The following is a 15,011-nucleotide window of genomic DNA, read 5'->3' as shown; positions in this document are numbered from 1 at the left end:
TCCAGTGTCGTGGTAAAAAAAAATGTGTACATACTTTGTGGTTCTATCGTGCGTGCAATGATGTGCAATGATGTCAGAGGGAAATGAAACAGTGTTCATTGTTTGAAGTAACATCTTTGTTGTTGTAATATGGCAAACGGATGTGTTGGTTTCACCGCTACGGACTCCAACAGACCGAAGAAAGAGAACAACAGAATTAATGGCAGGGTTATAAGGACTAAGTCAAGTTGCAATGAAAACAGTGCTGTAATCTTCTTTAATGCTCTGCTCATAATATGCTTGGCAGGTGATGTAAATTGAATCAGATTAGTTTAGGCAGAGGAATTGAGTTTGGAACCTGCAGGCTATTTATAATATGACTGCATATTTTTTGGCAGCAAATACAGTGCGTTCGGAAAGTATTCAGACTTGACTTTTTCCACATTTTGTTACGTTACAGCCTTATTCTAAAATTGATTAAATTGTTTTTTTCCCACTTAACAATCTACACACAATACCCCATAATGACAAGAAAAAACAGGTTTTTAGACATTTTTGCAAATGTATAAAAAATATAAAACTGAAATTTCACATTTATATAAGTATTCAGACCCATTACTCAGTACTTTGTTGGAGCACCTTTGGCAGCGATTACAGCCTAGAGTCTTCTTGGGTATGATGCTAAAAGCTTGGCTCACCTGTATCTGCCGCTGAAAAACATCCCCACAGCATGATGCTTCCACCATCATGCTTCACCGTAGGGATGGTGCCAGGTTTCCTCCAGACGTGACGCTTGGCATTCAGGCCAAAGAGTTCAATCTTGGTTTCATCAGACCAGAGAATCTTGTTTCTCATGGTCAGAGTCCTTTAGGTGCCTTTTGGCAATCTCCAAGCGGGCTGTCATGTGCCTTTTATTGAGGAGTGGCTTCCATCTGGCCACTCTACCATAAAGGCCAAATTGGTGGAGTGCTGCAGAGATGGTTGTCCTTCTGGAAGATTCTTCCATCTCCACAGAGGAACTCTGGAGCTCTGTCAGAGCGACCATCAGGTTCTTGGTCACCTCCCTGACCAAGGCCCTTCTCCCCCGATTGCTCAGTTTGGCCGGGCGGCCAGCTCTAGGAAGAGTCTTGGTGGTTCCAAACTGCTTCCATTTAAGAATGATAGAGGCCACTTTGTTCTTAGGGACCTTCAATGTTGCAGACATTTTTGGTACCCTTCCCTAGATCTGTGCCTCGACACAATCCTGTCTCGGAGCTCTAAGGACAATTCCTTCAACCTCATGGCTTGGTTTTTGCTCTGACATGCACTGTCAACTGTGGGACCTTATATAGACAGGTGTGTGTCTTTCCAAATCATGTCCAATCAATTGAATTTACCACAGGTGGACTCCAATCAAGTTGTAGAAACATCTCAAGGATGATCAATGGAAACAGGATGCACTTGAGCTCAATTTTGAGTCTCATAGCAAAGGGTAAATATATGTAAATAAGGTATTTCTGTTTTTATTTTCAAAGAAATGTGCAATAAATTCTAAAACCTGTTTTTCGCTTTATCATTATGGGATATTGTGTGTAGATTGATGAGGGAATTTTTTTAAATTTAATCCATTTTAGAATAAGGCTGTAACGTAACAAAATGTGGAAAAAGAGAAGGGTTCTTAATACTTCCCGAATGCACTGTATGCTGATGACAGGAAAGAAGCACGTTGTATCCCAGCTCAACTCAATGGTATTTTAAGGACAAGGGTGTTTCTGTAACTAATTCAAGTAAAAGTGAGCTGACGTGGCGTGGCATGTATTTAACACATGAAAGTGAAGGAAGGAACACTAGCCAACATTAGTAGGCTCTGATATCCTTTGTAGCTATGGCATTTCATACAATTGAAGTCTACGTCCTGATTCTCTGCTTCCTCTTGATCATTCTGAATTGACCATTAACCTTTTGCAGATAGTATTTACAGTATGCTTACTCTTTTTAAATGCATGATCCTGAGAAAGAATCATTATGACAACTTCCAAGTATCACTGGAAACGTGCGAATGAAGCATGCTGCAATGGTCCCTAACACGCCAGGGACACTGACAAACCCCAAGGTATAAGAAAACAGGGACGTTAATTAGAAGTAATACTTGATCGATTCCTGCTCTGTTCCTCTTCACATGTATTTGCGGTAATCAAAGAAGGGTATTATAATTACTAGGCTTCTGCAAGGCACTGCTTCCCTAATGAAATTGGTGCAATACTTCTCCGACAACAAACTCAATGTCTTTAATCAATCAAATTAGCTGGATGTTTATTTCCATCTACACTGGAGAACTGTTCTAATGCCTCCCGGTTGAAACTCACATCTCGTCTCGAGTGTTTATGCAGAACACAGCTCAGAGATGAAGCATGTCTCTCTCCAAAGGAGTGAAAAGCTGTCTGAGAGAAGAAAAAGACAATCTGCTATAAAAATTATTTATTTTGATTGTCTGGGAGAAAGAAGACACTGGTGTTTTGATTAAATGACATGCATGGTGGAAATGTGGAACGCTACAAGCCATTGGGAATGTTGAAGGGTGATCTGTCCTCAGTGTCCTTCAGGATGGCCCCCCTGTGGGACCACTGTAGGCATCTGGTCATGTATTCTCAGGCAGTCAGCAGAGTCCCCTGCAGCCTAACTATTGCTATTGCTAGCCTTCCATATTGATCTAGTCCAAAGTATTCATGATGGCATTTTGTCCCTGCAGACTGAGGATCCATGAGCGTTCAAAATTCTAATCAGTTTAAATGCATTCTTTATTCTCGGTGCTACCTGGCATTTTATCATTATTTGTCCTATTACTCCAAACATATAAGGGAATCAATAGGAAAAGCACCTGCGGCCAAGTTGCCTTGCTGAACTAATTGAAGAAACAGAGTGTTACAGATACAAAATCTCCAGGTGGTTCCCAATGCAATCAGAGAGAAGCACACAACCATTTAGCCACAGCTGTGATATTCGATGAAAGTGGCAAATATGAAATATGGAGCCTGCATCGTGTGTGTGTGTGTGTGTGTGTGTGTGTATCCGTGCGTGCGTGCGCATGCATATGTTTCTAGGGCAGGTGTGTGGACTGGCCTTCTAGGGCAGGTGTGTGGACCGGTCCACCAGGGCAGTGTACGGGACGAAACTATGAATGAGACTCGTGTGTCATGTTCGATACCCTCATCATACTCTTATCCAGGGGGTCTGTCTTTAGTAGAGAAATATTGAGAAAAATATTTAAGAGCTGTTGCTCAGGAATCTTTGTTAATGCCAAACGTCATTGTCTCTTGTAATCATTAGAACATCAGATGTGAATTCATGATTCCAGGAATATCTTGGAAGTAACTTAAACTCATTTGAAAAACACATCTGATACTAATTTAATTAAAGCATTATCGGCGGAGCCTAATTTCAATCCAGTCCAATATGGCCCTTACTTCGCTCTATTTTATTCCGTTTCCAAGCAGCTAGCGCGCTTATTCAATTTGCCTCCAAATGAAGTTACTCTGGGGAAGCTAGATCCATCTGCCTCCCTGATTCAATTGGGTGCTTTGTAGTGTCCCCCGGCCATCACATCTTTAAATGAACAGCCCTCCTTTGAGCCTGGATAATGCTACACCTCACCTTCCATTATCTTCTCTCTTCTTATCTTCTAGCACACGTCAGCCTCATCCCCCTGTCTCTTTTCTCAGTCAACTGATGCTGGATGCTTGTATTTTTTTTTTTATCGCTGAATGATTGATTCATGAGTTTACAGCAGAGAGAGAGAGTCTTAATCTCAGGGATCTGGAGGAATGTAAGGGTTGAAGGCGCCTCGACTCAAATCAGTGCTGCCCAGATTGACTCCTATGCATTCTACATCTGTATCTAGCTGTTTCAACATGTATCAACGCCAATCTCCCACTCCAAGACCAGACTCGTATTCATGTGCTCATCTCATTGCTTTTCTATCAGAGATTCCTATTAGATCCAAGTAGATGGAGCACCTTGTGGATGTAGCATCTTGACAGTCACATGATGATAATATGATTGATTTGGAGCTGTCCATTGTAAGTAAGGGTGCAACACTAGAGGAAACTAGGTATAGCTCATATTAGAGGCCTTGCTTGGCATTCACAGTTTGTGTTTGTGAACAGTCTTTGTGTGTGTGTGTTGTGTGTGTATGTGTGTACGTGTGCGTGTGCGTGTGTGTGTGTGCGCGCATGTGTGTGTGTGTTTGTGTGCGTGTGTGCGTGCATGCTTCACACTTGCCACTTTTAGCACTCACAAAGACCACTAAGGAAAGAGAAACGTAGAGTAAACTTGTAATCAATTTAAGAACAAAAGAAATGGCTGCCCTTTCTCACGGTATAGTAGATGAAGAGAACACAGATACTACTCTGCACCTGATCTGAATGTCTTAACCCTGTGTTAATCCTGTCACCTACCAAATACAATGGAAATGCCATTTATGAGAATCACAGTGGGTGTAATTCCCAGCGTTCTCTCTGCTGTTGAAAGACCATGGCTGCATCCCAATAATCTCTCCTTTCTCCTGAAGTGTGCACTTGTTTACTTCCCTTCATGGATTTAAAAGGAAATGACGGGTACTATAGCCCATGCCTACACCAATCCAATGCTTTTAAATGTGTGGGGAGTAGTGAACAAGTGCACACTTCAGGAGCAAGGAGGTATTATATGGATGTGTCTCATGGATTTGAGTCCCTCTCTCCTCTCCAACAGATATGGGACATGACACACTGAACCAATGGAGTCCCTTCACACTGTCATACCTTTAAACGGGCAGTGCAGTGAGTTATTAGACATACAATAATGATTTAAAAATACAATTACAAAATGTGTATGGGGGCTTTAAAGGATCTGTCAGCATGGTTGATTCCATGGCTGTTTTCTTCCCCCATTTGATTTGAGTTAACGAGACAAGTCTATTTCTATCCCATCCCTAGAAACATGGAATTTATTTTCCAGAAGGATGTAGAATGTTTACATTTTAACAACTAGATTTGATCCAAGTTTTCTTTTGGAAATTGATCCCCCGCCTTAATTGTGTTTTTATAATCCATTCTGTCTTGGTCTTTTGGCGCCCAGATGAAGTTATGCTTAAATCTTCTTGTCTAGCACTTAGCTTGGGCCCGCTGGTTTAAATGATTTATGGGGGGAAAAGGCTCCCACTAAATGAAAAGCTGTCAAATCTTTTTAACTGTGTGTGCTGCGTCAAATTCACTCTATTCTCAGTAGTCTCTCCTCAAAGGCACTCAACAGTTTTACACCTGCATAATTTAGCATAAAGTTTTTTCACATCAAATAAATTATAATTGTATTTAACAGTGAAACGCTTACTTACGAGTCCTTTTCCAACAATGCAGAGGTAAAGATAAAGATACAAATAGAACAATTAAAATAGTGACAAGGAATAAATACACAGTGAATAATGAATAACAATTATGAGTACAAATAACATGGTTACATACAGGAAGTACCAGTACAGAGTCGATGTGCAGGGGTACGAGGTAATAACATGGTTATATACAGGAAGTACCAGTACAGAGTCGATGTGCAGGGGTACGAGGTAATAACATGGTTATATACAGGAAGTACCAGTACAGAGTCGATGTGCAGGGGGTACGAGGTAATAACATGGTTATATACAGGAAGTACCAGTACAGAGTCGATGTGCAGGGGTACGAGGTAATAACATGGTTATATACAGGAAGTACCAGTACAGAGTCGATGTGCAGGGGTACGAGGTAATAACATGGTTATATACAGGAAGTACCAGTACAGAGTCGATGTGCAGGGGTACGAGGTAATAACATGGCTATATACAGGGAGTAACAGTACCGAGTCGATGTGCAGGGGTACGAGGTAATAACATGGCTATATACAGGGAGTAACAGTACAGAGTTGATGTGCAGGGGTTCGAGGTAATTCAGGTAGCTATGTACATAGGTAGGGGTAAAGTGACTAGGTGAGTGACTAGGCAACAAGATAGATCATAGACAGTAGCAGTGTGAAAGTGTGTGTGTGTGTGTGAGATTGTGTGTTTGTGTGAGTGTGTATGTGGTGTCAGTACGCATGTGTGCGCATGTTTTGTGTATGTTGTGTTGGGGTGTCAGTGTAAGTATGTGTGAGTGTGTGGGTAGATTCCAGTGTGTGTGCATAGAGTCAGTGCAAGAGAGTTAGTGTAAAAAAGGGTAAATGCAGGTAGTCCGGGTAGCCATTTTATTAACTATTTAGCAGTCTTGTTTAGCAGTCTTATGGCTTGGGGGTAGAAGCTGTTCAGGGTCCTGTTGGTTCCAGACTTGGTGCGCTGGTACCGCTTGCCGTGCAGTAGCAGAGAGAACAGTCTATAGCTAGGGTGGCTGGAGTCTTTGACAATTGTTTGTGCTAAGTTTAGCAAAGGAGTTATTCTGGAAAAGAACAAAACAGAGTTGGTTGAGGTGTACTTTACGCAGGTCAGGAAAAGAGGGAAGGATGAATAAAGTGTGATGCATACTAACTTTTACATTTTAGTCATTTAGCAGACGCTCTTATCCAGAGCGACTTACAGTTAGTGAGTGCATACATGGTTCATTATTGATTTTTTCATACTGGCCCCCCGTGGGAATCGAACCCACAACCCTGGCGTTGCAAACGCCATGCTCTACCAACTGAGCTACAGGGGGCCCCAAGGCCATGAGAAAATAATTGGCTCGAACGTTCAGACTGCTTTGTAGTGTCCTTCAATTCACTGTTACTGTAAGGCTTAAAACTACCACTCTGGTTTGAAGATGCACACTTGTATTAGCTCACTTTGGACCAGTCTTACCAGCTTGGGAAGCTGTTACCAAAATCTCTCCAAAATGTTCTCAACATAGCCAAGTATTTCCACTCAACACTTGACATTACTTTTTTTTCCTAAAGTGGATTCGGTACACGCCACAACTGTCATTGAACCTTTGCTCTAGGAGGGTGAGGCGACATGTGGCACCGTTAAAAGCATTGCACACAGGTCGATTTGTCAGAGCGAGCAGGAAGTTCTGTGTTGAACTTTGCATGTCTTGCACTTAGCTCATCCCAGCAGGGGCTTGTCTCAAGCCAATACAGCCAGTACTGAGACTTTAGTATCCACTGTGAGTTAGGCCCCAAGGTAACGCAAGTGTATACACTTCTAAATTGACAGAACCCGCCTTTTGCTATGTCAGTGCTCAGCAGAGGCCTTATGTGATATGACATCCTGCCGCCTCAAGTGGAAACAGTAGTCATGGAAGGTGTTGACAGTTGGGATTGTGTGTGCATGTGTGTGTGTGTGTTAGGTGTTTCAGTCTTATATTCCCATGTGGCGTCTCCCGGTTGTGCCGGCCTGAATGCTGCCTGGAGTTGGAGCCAAGCCTGTGATTATAAGGTCAACAGCTTAAACCTCAACATGATGACCTATTCAAAAGGCTTTCCCAGACCGCGTGGTTTGCTTGCAGCCTGTTCTGTGTGATGCAAGGGGATTCACAGGTTGGGATCTGTGTTGACTCAAACAGTTGACATATAGAAACTCGCACACATTTCTCCTTTCATAATTACGCAACTCAACAGCATTGTGCTTGCGTGTCTCGATATTGTGATGATTTATTAAAATACAGGGCCCCTTGCTAAGATACAGTAAGAGACACTTCTATCTAGTTTTCTGAACACAGATGTCACGCTAGGGAAAACCATGGGAATTGGCCTATTCCTTCTCACACCTCTGCTTTAAGCTTTAACGATGGCGGCCCCGTTGTGGGGTTGATGGGCCACGATATCATCCTGTCCAGTCCACATGCCTGCACGAACTGTACTTACAGTACACTAACCTGGCTCTTGCTGTGTGCCCTGTGTACACTCCACACACTCACAAACCAAGGCACACACACACGCACATGCACACTTCCCGCAGGTAAAAATTGGGTCAGGTTATACGAGCAGTGTAGATTAAATGAGTCTTCAACACACACAATTAAATCAGCACAGCTTGAGGGGGAGCTATCTGCTATCTGCTGCTATAGATGTATAGTATGGAGCAGCAGAGGGGATAACTGTGTTCCTCTACAGCAGTCAGCCCTCTGACAACACCACCACATCAAATATTACACGTCGACGTTCATCTTAATGAGCAGAAGAGGGAGTTTCTCTCACTTCCTTTTCTCTCTTCTTTTCCCTCTTTTTCTCTCTCTTTGTCTCTTTGTCTGTGATAAACATATGCATGTGTCGCCTCTTAGCGCCATGACACGAATTCTAGCACCCCCAGGTGTTGCAGGGGCAGCACTAATTAATTATCCAAAATAAATGTTGTGAATACGCAAATGTTTTCCGCAGTTGGGGGAAACAGGTGGAAATGGAGAAGAACAGTGGTTGGGGGGAGGGATGAGTGGTGGGGGGGGGATACTCTGGGAGATATTGCTTGTATCGTCTTCTACTCACCCGATGAGAAGGAGCGAGAGAAAGAAAGGAATGCTGGGATTGTTTTTTGTGTGTGTCTTTCTCCACCACGACCATCCAGAGCTTGCTGCAAAGACTTCAAAAGCCTCCGGTGTGCCAGGGTTAAGTGTGTTGGGAGAAGGTTGGGGGGGTTGCCTGGCTCTAACAGGCTTATCTCACCCTTTAATTCGGTTTGGGCCATCAAAGTGTTGGGATCTGGCTGCACCAGCGGCGGTCGTATTTTTTGACCGCTACCTGTGACAGCAATTACAGGTTCCCCTTCAAGCATGCCTTTGTTTTGGTGGCAGACTCGACTGGTTGGCCAGAATGAGATTACCTCTGCGCTGTGCTCTGCTTGGAGGGTAATCAAGCCTCACAATGTGACATGTCACTCCTTTTCTCAATGAGCTGTTTCTCTCTGAAGCTGTTTGCAATTATTTTAATTACAAAAAGAGAGGTTACTGTAAACATATTTATATGCACCATAGAAGCATACTCAAACCCCCCCAGAAACAGACATGAACACTTCATTAAACAAAGAGGTGAAGGGTCTGTACAATTCTGGTTTTGAAAGAGGTATCTCATGAATACTGTATTCATAACAGACGATTTAAGCCCATGTGTATAATTGCCTACATGACTTCAAGGTAAAGTGCCCTTGTACCAAGACTTAAATTAGGACCATAGCTGTGCAACTGACATACTGCCTCCCATTTTATGTTGTTTTCAGAACCCCAAGAGCTGGCTGCTTACTCCATATCACATAACTCTGTTTTATAAGAGCACAGAAAGATTGACAGCAAGCCATGACTTTTCCTCCTTAAAAGTCAGGGAGCAGGCCTGAGCCTGCCTGCCTGCTCCTACAACAGGGTATATGTAGTGAAAACGTATGTGAATCCCTGGAGAATCACCCCCAAGTATGTGAGGAGCTGGGATGGTTGAACAGGACTGAAGGCAGGCTCTGAAGCAATAGCTGGGCTTCATGACAGGTGTTATGGAGATGTGGGCTCATGTGAATCATGCGCCATAGTGAGGCATGTTTGTGTGTGTAATGCATTGTGATATGTTGTATTGGGCGGCAGGTAGCCTAGCAGTTAAGAGAGTTGGGCCAGTACCCGAAAGGTCACTGGTTTGAATCCCGGAGTCAACTAGGTGAAAGATCTGCAGCGTACCTGGACCCTAATTGCTCCTGTAAGTCGCTCTGGAATGTAAAATTGTGTTGCGATGCATAATAATATAATGTCTGGAATGATGTACAGTAACATAGAGTCAGGCGAGGGTCTTGAGAACATGAGAGAGAAGTCTCTCTGTTTTGGCACACACTATCACATACTCACTCTGACCAGACTAATCAGGATGATATATGTGCTCCTGCATGTTGTAAATTCAGTTCAGGAAATCCAGCTCTCTCATTCGATCTTCCCCTCTCTCCTTTTTGACCGCAGTTCTCTCTCTGCCAATATTTGTTATTAGTTTCCTGCAATGACAAAACTCAGCCTTTCCTCTCTTCACCCCATACAGGGGACTGTTGTTGTGCATGGATCTGATAAGACAGTTACGGTCATGATGTTATGGACATTAGGTCTTGATACTTTGTCACCATGCAACTGCAGAGAGATTGATGACAGTGGTCAGCAAGTGTTTTTCAAATCAAGAGCAGACTTTTACATTTTAGACATTTAGCAGATGCTCTTATCCAGAGCAACTAGGGTTAAGTGCCTTGCTCAAGTGCATATCAACATATTTTTCACCTAGTCGGCTTGGGGAATCAAACCAGCAAACTTTCAGTTACTGCCCCAACGCTCTTAACCACTAGGCTATCTGCCACCCTGGAGTTCTGGATCATTTGTGGTCTAAAAGTATTTATGGTTATGGTTCCTCCTTTAAACCATCAGCCATGGTTACTGTGTTGTTCTCTAAGACATTGCCTGAGAGTGCAATGTCAGTCTTGAATTTTCATGAGCTATGAATGAAGTCTTTGATCCTTAAGCCATGAATTAAGATGATATTTTTATTGTCATGTGTAAGAGATTTAAAGGATCTTATCTTTGACAGAATGCACAATTTATGACCCGAAGATTACCTGTTTTTCTCCCTGGTTCCTCTGTGGGATGCAACCTGGAATGATTAGGGACTCCACATGCACACATTGGTTTGTTTATTTCCTCGGATGCAAAGCTATGCTGATTCAGGCTCAATTAACCAAAAACACCCATAATTCTTCTCAGATACTGTAGATAACTTGATCTCCCTAAATGCACAGTTTTATAGTCCAGGGATACCCATCTTACATTCAATGTGCCTTGCGCTCAGGTTGTTCCACTTTAAATTCAAACGATTTATGTTTTTGGCATTGTGAATTCCCATACATTAGTCATTGAGCATAATCAACACAGAATAAATATAGGGAAGCTAACCCAGACAAACCATTTAATTAATTTGTGGTAAATGCATGGAATCCTGCAATGGCTTGGTAATAGTGAAACAGATTGTCATGGTGCATTCTGTACACTGTTGTTATTGCGTGTTAAAGTCCAGGATGAACAAAACAGCCAGAAACATGGACTGTTGTGTTAGCTCTTAATAATGAAGCATAATTGGACCTTACAAGTAAATGATGTAACAGCTACACTGTTTACTACCAAGCCCTGTGATGCAGGCTACAAATGAGAGCATATTAAAAAATTTACCCAAATGATGCTGCCCGGCTCTCAGAAGCTGCTATGGCCGGCGATTTCTGCTCTGCTGAGGAGAGGCCTTGTTGTTCAATATGCTGTGAATAATTGAAGGTTACTTCTTGCAGCCAAATGTACAATGTCTTTATAAATCGTCTCTGGAGATAAGAAGAGAAAAGATGCTGACGGACTGGAAGGCGAAAATTGAGCATCCCTGACACTTTCGTTTAGCTGAGTCGGAGAGGTGACTAAGTAAAGTTTATTTCTCTCTCCCCTCCACCCCACCCCATTCTCTATCTCACTCTCTGTCTCTCTCAGGTCGACATGCTCCTGCCTACTAAAATCACCGGCATCATAACCCAGGGGGCCAAGGACTTTGGCCATGTCCAGTTTGTTGGCTCCTACAAGGTGGCCTACAGCAACGATGGAGAGAGGTGGCTCGTATATCAAGATGAAAAACAGAAGAAGGACAAGGTGAGCCATCCACACTCCATGAAGATAACCAAACAGCTCCCTTAAAAATACATGGAACACAAACACTGCATGTCCTGAGTAATGGAAGAAACAGTATCCACCAGAACTCAAGCAGAAATATTAGTAGTTATAAAAGCCAAATAATATTTCAACATTCAGCAGTAATATCCCAAATGCATCCAAATAAAAATGTCCATTATGAAAACAAGAATAGCACCCCATTGAATGAAATAGTAAATGAATGGAGAAGCACAATGACAAATTGGCAGAACGAATGGAGAAATGTGTTGTGCAGCCTATAGTTGTCCAGATCCGTCCCGGTCTCATCTCTGTGTTAGCACTGCATCTTCTTATCTCGGGCTCCAGCACAGCTTGCTGGGGCCTCTCTGCCGCCGTCTCGTCTCCGGGATCAGATAAGGGCACGTTGTCTAGTAGTTCTGGTCGGTACACTGCCCGAAAATTTGTTTGCGGTCCTTCAACAGAGTACACATGTTCGTTCCAATCGGCCACGCCAGCCAGCAGAAGGGAAGGAGGCTGTGGCAGTCCCCCTGCTATCAGGAGAGCAGCAACAATACTGGGCCTGTTGTTTTAGAGGAGGCCTGTTTACTTTGCTACTCTCACTGTGTTGTTTAAAGATAAGGACTTCCTGGTGCTGCTGCTCAGGGACTTACGATGGTCAGAATAGGGCTAACCTGGGAGGAAACACACCTACACATACACCTAAACACACACACACACACACACACACTCACACACAGAGAGATCTCTTGATTTATTTAATCCTGTAAAACACACTGGCAGCTTCCATTCTCTGTTTAACAGAATACAGTGAACTACATTTTCCCAGAAGCATAAATTCACCAAATAAGCATAATGGCAAGTGATCAAATTAGCTGTTTTATACGGTCAAATGTTGTTTCCTGAAGCAGGCTTTCATAACGGGAGCATGGCGAAGATAAGGGTTCTAAAACAGATATATGATGGTAACTTGTTATGACACATATCACCCTCCAATGGGCACACATCAATTTATGCCCTCATGTGCCAATAAATCGTCAGTTTAGCGGCCCATGCCTGAAAACACTTCTCCATCCGCTGATTAAATGCCTCGCTTGAGGAGTTTATAATTTCAACGCCCAGGATGATCTTTGGATGTGGGCCACCGCATACTGAGTTAGATTTTCAGCCAATCTCAATTTTGAGCACTGGAAGACTTTCAAACGTTTGGAAAACCTGGCAGTACCGAGAGAGAAGAGGTAAAAGAAACAATGTCAAGATCGTAGCAGCCTTTTGTGTTGAAATCTATAGTTCCTGATTTGTGACCATAAGCATAGACTAAGAATACAGTGATACTATATAACGGCACATTCATATGCTACATATGAAATAAGTATTAATAAACTATGCAATCCACAACAAAACATCCTATCAAAACATCCTATCAAAACATCCTATCAAAACATTTTCAAGGTGTTTCCTCCTCTCAGGCATTTAATGCTAGAGGACACATTAGGCTGCTGGACTCCAGATGCTTTTCCTGTTACGCCACAGCCTTGGAGAGGTTGGTCGGGCTAAGAGCCCTGTGTGTGTGTCTGTGGATTCATGCATGACTGTTTGAGAGACAATCTGAGTTAGTGTGTGTGTGTGTGTGTGTGTGTTTGTATGTGCACATTCATGCATGTGTGTGTGCAAGACGGAGAGAGTGTGTACATTTGTGTGTGTGTGTCTCTGTCTGGGTGGGAGTCTGGCTGGGCACAGTGGCTGAGCCTTGTAAATATTCTCTTCAAGTCTCTCCCCTCCTGAGCCTCAGTGTGGCAGAGACCGAGAGGAGGGGCCTCTGTCAGCATACAGATACCCATCGACAAAGACACTACCAGGGACATGGACACTACCAGGGACATGGACACAGACACTACCAGGGACATGGACACAGACACTACCAGGGACATGGACACAGACACTACCAGGGACATGGACACAGACACTACCAGGGACATGGACACAGACACTACCAGGGACAGGGACACAGACACTACCAGGGACATGGACACAGACACTAACAGGGACAGGGACACAGACACTACCAGGGACATGGACACAGACACTACCAGGGACATGGACACAGACACTACCAGGGACATGGACACAGACACTACCAGGGACATGGACACAGACACTACCAGGGACAGGGACAAAGACACTACCAGGGACATGGACACAGACACTACCAGGGACATGGACACAGACACTACCAGGGACATGGACACTACCAGGGACATGGACACAGACACTACCAGGAACATGGACACTACCAGGGACATGGACACAGACACTACCAGGGACATGGACACTACCAGGGACATGGACACAGACACTACCAGGGGACACACTGGCTGTCACTCACTTAGATGTTGCCTGTATTTATAAACCATAAATTCCCTCGTTATCTATCTATCAAACAAATGCAGACTGAAATTCACACAGGAACACACACCCTCCTTTACAGTGAGGGAAAAAAGTATTTGATCCCCTGCTGATTTTGTACGTTTGCCCACTGACAAAGAAATGATCAATCTATAATTTTAATGGTAGGTTTATTTGAACAGTGAGAGACAGAATAACAACAACAAAAATCCAGAAAAACGCATGTCAAAAATGTTATAAATTGATTTGCATTTTAATGAGGGAAATAAGTATTTGACCCCCTCTCAATCAGAAAGATTTCTGGCTCCCAGGTGTCATTTATACAGGTAATGACCTGAGATTAGGAGCACACTCTTAAAGGGAATGCTCCTAATCTCAGCTTGTTACCTGTAGAAAAGACACCTGTCCACAGAAGCAATCAATCAATCAGATTCCAAACTTTCCACCATGGCCAAGACCAAAGAGCTCTCCAAGGATGTCAGGGACAAGATTGTAGACCTACACAAGGCTGGAATGGGCTACAAGACCATCGCCAAACAGCTTGGTGAGAAGGTGACAACAGTTGGTGCGATTATTTGCAAATGGAAGAAACACAAAAGAACTGTCAATCTCCCTCGGCCTGGGGCTCCATGCAAGATCGCACCTCGTGGAGTTGCAATGATCATGAGAACGGTGACGAATCAGCCCAGAACTACACGGGAGGATCTTGTCAATGATCTCAAGGCAGCTGGGACCATAGTCACCAAGAAAACAATTGGTAACACACTACGCCGTGAAGGACTGAAATCCTGCAGCGCCCGCAAGGTCCCCCTGCTCAAGAAAGCACATATACATGCCCGTCTGAAGTTTGCCAATGAACATCTGAATGATTCAGAGGAGAACTGGGTGAAAGTGTTGTGGTCAGATGAGACCAAAATCGAGCTCTTTGGCATCAACTTAACTCGCCATGTTTGGAGGAGGAGGAATGCTGCCTATGACCCCAAGAACACTATCCCCACCTTCAAACATGGAGGTGGAAACATTATG

At 43.4% G+C, this 15,011-nt stretch overlaps 1 protein-coding gene across 1 annotated transcript in view; it reads left to right on the top strand.

The window, feature by feature from the left end:
* Nucleotides 1-15,011, top strand: part of LOC121585229 (EGF-like repeat and discoidin I-like domain-containing protein 3) — a 214,043-nt gene that overhangs the window by 185,479 nt on the left and 13,553 nt on the right. The window contains exon 9 of the mRNA XM_041901673.2: nucleotides 11,406-11,561. Coding sequence (XP_041757607.1) covers nucleotides 11,406-11,561 — 156 coding nt within the window. The remainder of the gene's footprint in view (nucleotides 1-11,405; nucleotides 11,562-15,011) is intronic.

Source organism: Coregonus clupeaformis, chromosome 16 (assembly GCF_020615455.1).
Source record: "Coregonus clupeaformis isolate EN_2021a chromosome 16, ASM2061545v1, whole genome shotgun sequence".
Lineage (NCBI taxonomy): Eukaryota > Metazoa > Chordata > Actinopteri > Salmoniformes > Salmonidae > Coregonus > Coregonus clupeaformis.
The sequence above is the reverse complement of the archived record's forward strand: the minus strand, read 5'-3'. Positions and strand labels throughout refer to the sequence as shown.